At 28.7% G+C, this 3,440-nt stretch overlaps 1 protein-coding gene across 1 annotated transcript in view; it reads left to right on the top strand.

Moving 5' to 3' along the window:
* Positions 1-3,440, top strand: part of LOC105626671 (protein Skeletor, isoforms B/C) — a 91,419-nt gene that overhangs the window by 77,219 nt on the left and 10,760 nt on the right. The window contains 3 exon segments of the mRNA XM_012207965.1: positions 28-266; positions 1,633-1,813; positions 2,554-2,914. Coding sequence (XP_012063355.1) covers positions 28-266; positions 1,633-1,813; positions 2,554-2,914 — 781 coding nt within the window.

Here is a 3,440-nt window from a genome sequence, read left to right as displayed (position 1 = left end):
TAAATACGTTATTTCCATATATTCTAGGTCGATTTCGGCGACGTTTTCATACCGCCTGACTTGAAGGTACCGAAATTGCAAGTACTTCCTGAATTTTCGAGATTGGCGCACGGCCTCCGCAGTGGCAACATCAGTATTCTAGACAGTAAAACGATCTACATTCCAAATTTGCATTACGACGGTGGCGGACCAGACGCTTACTTCTGGGTAGGCAATGGCTCCGAGCCTAGCCATTTTGGTATCAAAGTCCCTAATGAACAGGGCAGGTTAGTTGAAACATAATCATTATAAAATAATGAATTAAATAATTTTCATAAAAATTTATATTATAATTTTTTTATACAAAAACTAAAATTATACAAATAATTATATGAGAAATAAATAAATATCAAAAATAATATAATTTATTTTGAAATAAATTCTCTTCATTCTTTTGAAGTTTTCATATTTTAATAATTATGTAAATATTTTTTAAGATACAAATTTTATTTTCTTCATTTATGTATATATATATATATATATATATACTTTAAGTAATTACTTATTTGATTGTGAAAACTATAATGTTTGCAAAAATCCAGAATTCTTAAGAGTTATTATGCAATAAGGTTTCTAATTATTTTCTAGAGAAAAAAAATCAATGTTTAAAAAAATTTTTGAAATATTTATATAATTCTAGAAAAGTCATATTTGTAATTTTGTATTGCTGACGGTAAATTTCTTTTAAAAAAACGTTATTTTATTTATAAAATCTTTATCGTAAAACACATAATATTTTATTTATATTAATATTTTATTTATATTAAGGTGCACATTAACTTAGTCATATTTTAATATTTTTAAATGAAAATTTAGATATTTCTAATTCTCTATAGTCTCCCAAATTTTTCAAATTTTTGTTTTAATTTTATTTTTATAAAATAAAGACTAAGTGGATTTTAATAAAAAATGCCCATTTCTTTTTTAAAATGACTTAAAAAAATAGATTTTTAAAATAAAAAATTTTGCTCAAAAGCAAAATGGATGCCGTAACATTTCCGCATAAAAAAATGAAAAAATGAATTTCCTTTTATTATACAGAATGTTTCATAATTTTCTTCTTAAGAACCGTAGTTTTGAGATAATTTTGAGACGAAAATGTTCTAATATAAAAAATGTCAAGGTTACAATAATTTTTGAATTATAATTAATTAAAGATATGTGTAATTCAAAAACTATTACATCATCGATATTTTCGTTTTAGGATTTTTGTCTTAGAATATTCAAAAGAACCCAGAAATAATAATAGAGACTATAAAAGTAAAATGATTTTTTACTTATAAGCATTTAAAGTTAACTTATAATTCTAAAAATTATTGTAGTCTCGACATTTTCGTATTAGGATTTTCGTCTCAAAATTACTTCAAGAATGTGTCCTTAAGAGGAAATGCAATTGTCAGACATCCTGTACAATTGTTACATATAATTACAATTATATATATAAAATTCAAACAAATTTGTTTAGTAATTTTTTTAAATAAGTTTCCGAATACCGTCTGTTTTTTTATTTAAAAAGATAATTTGCTTTCTTAATATAAAACGTTTTATTCAATTTAATGAGACGATTATTAATCTTATCTGATCCACCGACAGTTTGGTACCATTAAGAGGGTACCAAGGAGAGGACATTGAAATCGTCTTACCGGGGAACTTGACGGTGTACGACATCAACTGGCTCGCGGTTTGGTGCGTTGAATACAGACACAATTTCGGGCATGTTCTAATTCCAAAGGACCTCGATGTTCCACCGGCTCTTGGCCAAACGAAAATTACGGTAAACCAAAATGAGTTCTTCAATCTGCCGGTCTGATACGATCCAAACTTTCTTATGTACCCTCATTAACGTTTACTGTGAAATAATAATGTACTCTACTTTACTCTTTGATATACACGATGAAAAGCTTTGCTTTAATAGAGATGAATTGAATGTACTGTTTAAGAGGGACGTTTGCGTCTTTATATGACAAAATATATGTAGTTGTTAATGTTTTAGATTTAATAGAAATTGTTCCAGTAAATCTTGCTTTAATTATTTTTGAGCAACAATATTTTCTTAAAAACTATAATTAAAAACAAGATAAATTTTATCTCGAAAAGATAATCTTCTCAATCCTGTCTTTCTATATAATGAAACTATTAATACATTTTCCAGTAAGCATCAATTAGTTAATAACATAACATTAATGTTATCCATATAACATGTATGTCTAAAGAATCTTTATGCCTTTTAGATATCTTTTAGATATATATAAAAGTCATATTTATGATATGTCTTTACAAAGTTTTTAGATACGCATATTGTTTGGATAATTTATTGTTATTATAATTGATGTTTACTGGGTTGTCGTTTAAATTCACTGCATATTTTTTCTTCTTAATAACGTTGTTATTTTCAAATGGAATAGCCACCGTGGTGGTACAATCCAGTAAGTACAACGCGATCGATGCACGATTTTGTCGCATGGACGATAATCTCTCGTAGTGAGGTCACAGATGCGAGCTTTATTTTTTCAGACGAGCAGCACACCGGCACCTAGGCAGGTGACCAATTGCAAAGAAATGTTGGATGGCCGTGTTCAAGTGCAGTGGCAGCTACAGGGCGAGGACGTGCAGATTCGGATCTCAGGACGCATCGAGGAAGATCAATATGTGGCATTTGGATTGTCAGGTCGGGATGGCAAAGCCGAGATGATCGGCGGCGACGTCGTCGTGATCGGATACAATAATAAAACTGGCAAGTTTATCGCCGAGGATTACTACATGACGGACATATCTCAGTGTGATGGCAAGAGGGGTGTATGCCCGGATCAGAGGATCGGTGGAAGGAACGATGCAATACTTGTACATGGGGAAAGACAGAATGGCATAACAACGGGTACGTCTTTATCCAAACAGAACAAAAAGTCATAAAAATGGTTAAAATGTTTTTAAAATGATTAAAATCACTCTTTGATCACGTCACAATTCTTGCATATTTTAATGTTATTGTAAGGTTATTGTGAGATAATTTGCATATTGAATAAAATATATAAAACATCTTTTCGATATATCTTATATCTTATGCAATATAAAATGTTATCTAGATTATGATCTATTGTTTTACTTGAATGTCCTATATACATTACGAACGTGACAGCGACGGAAGAAATACATGGCTAATTGCTTTATTCCCTAGCAATTCCTTAGCAATTTACTCTTCATATCACTTACAATTAGACAATGTTAGTCTTATGAAAATGCAGTTGCTTATAGTTATATAACTATAATTATATGTATAAATCAGTTATATAAAAAAAATTTATGAATAATTTTTTTATACAATAATTTAATTATATTTAATAAGTAATTAGAGTACAAAATAAAGTACTAGGTAAAAAATCTTTCATGCATGAATATGTATA

The sequence above is a fragment of the Atta cephalotes genome, assembly GCF_000143395.1.
Source record: "Atta cephalotes unplaced genomic scaffold scaffold00006, whole genome shotgun sequence".
Lineage (NCBI taxonomy): Eukaryota > Metazoa > Arthropoda > Insecta > Hymenoptera > Formicidae > Atta > Atta cephalotes.
Note: the sequence above shows the minus strand (reverse complement) of the source record. Positions and strands in the feature narration are given on the sequence as shown.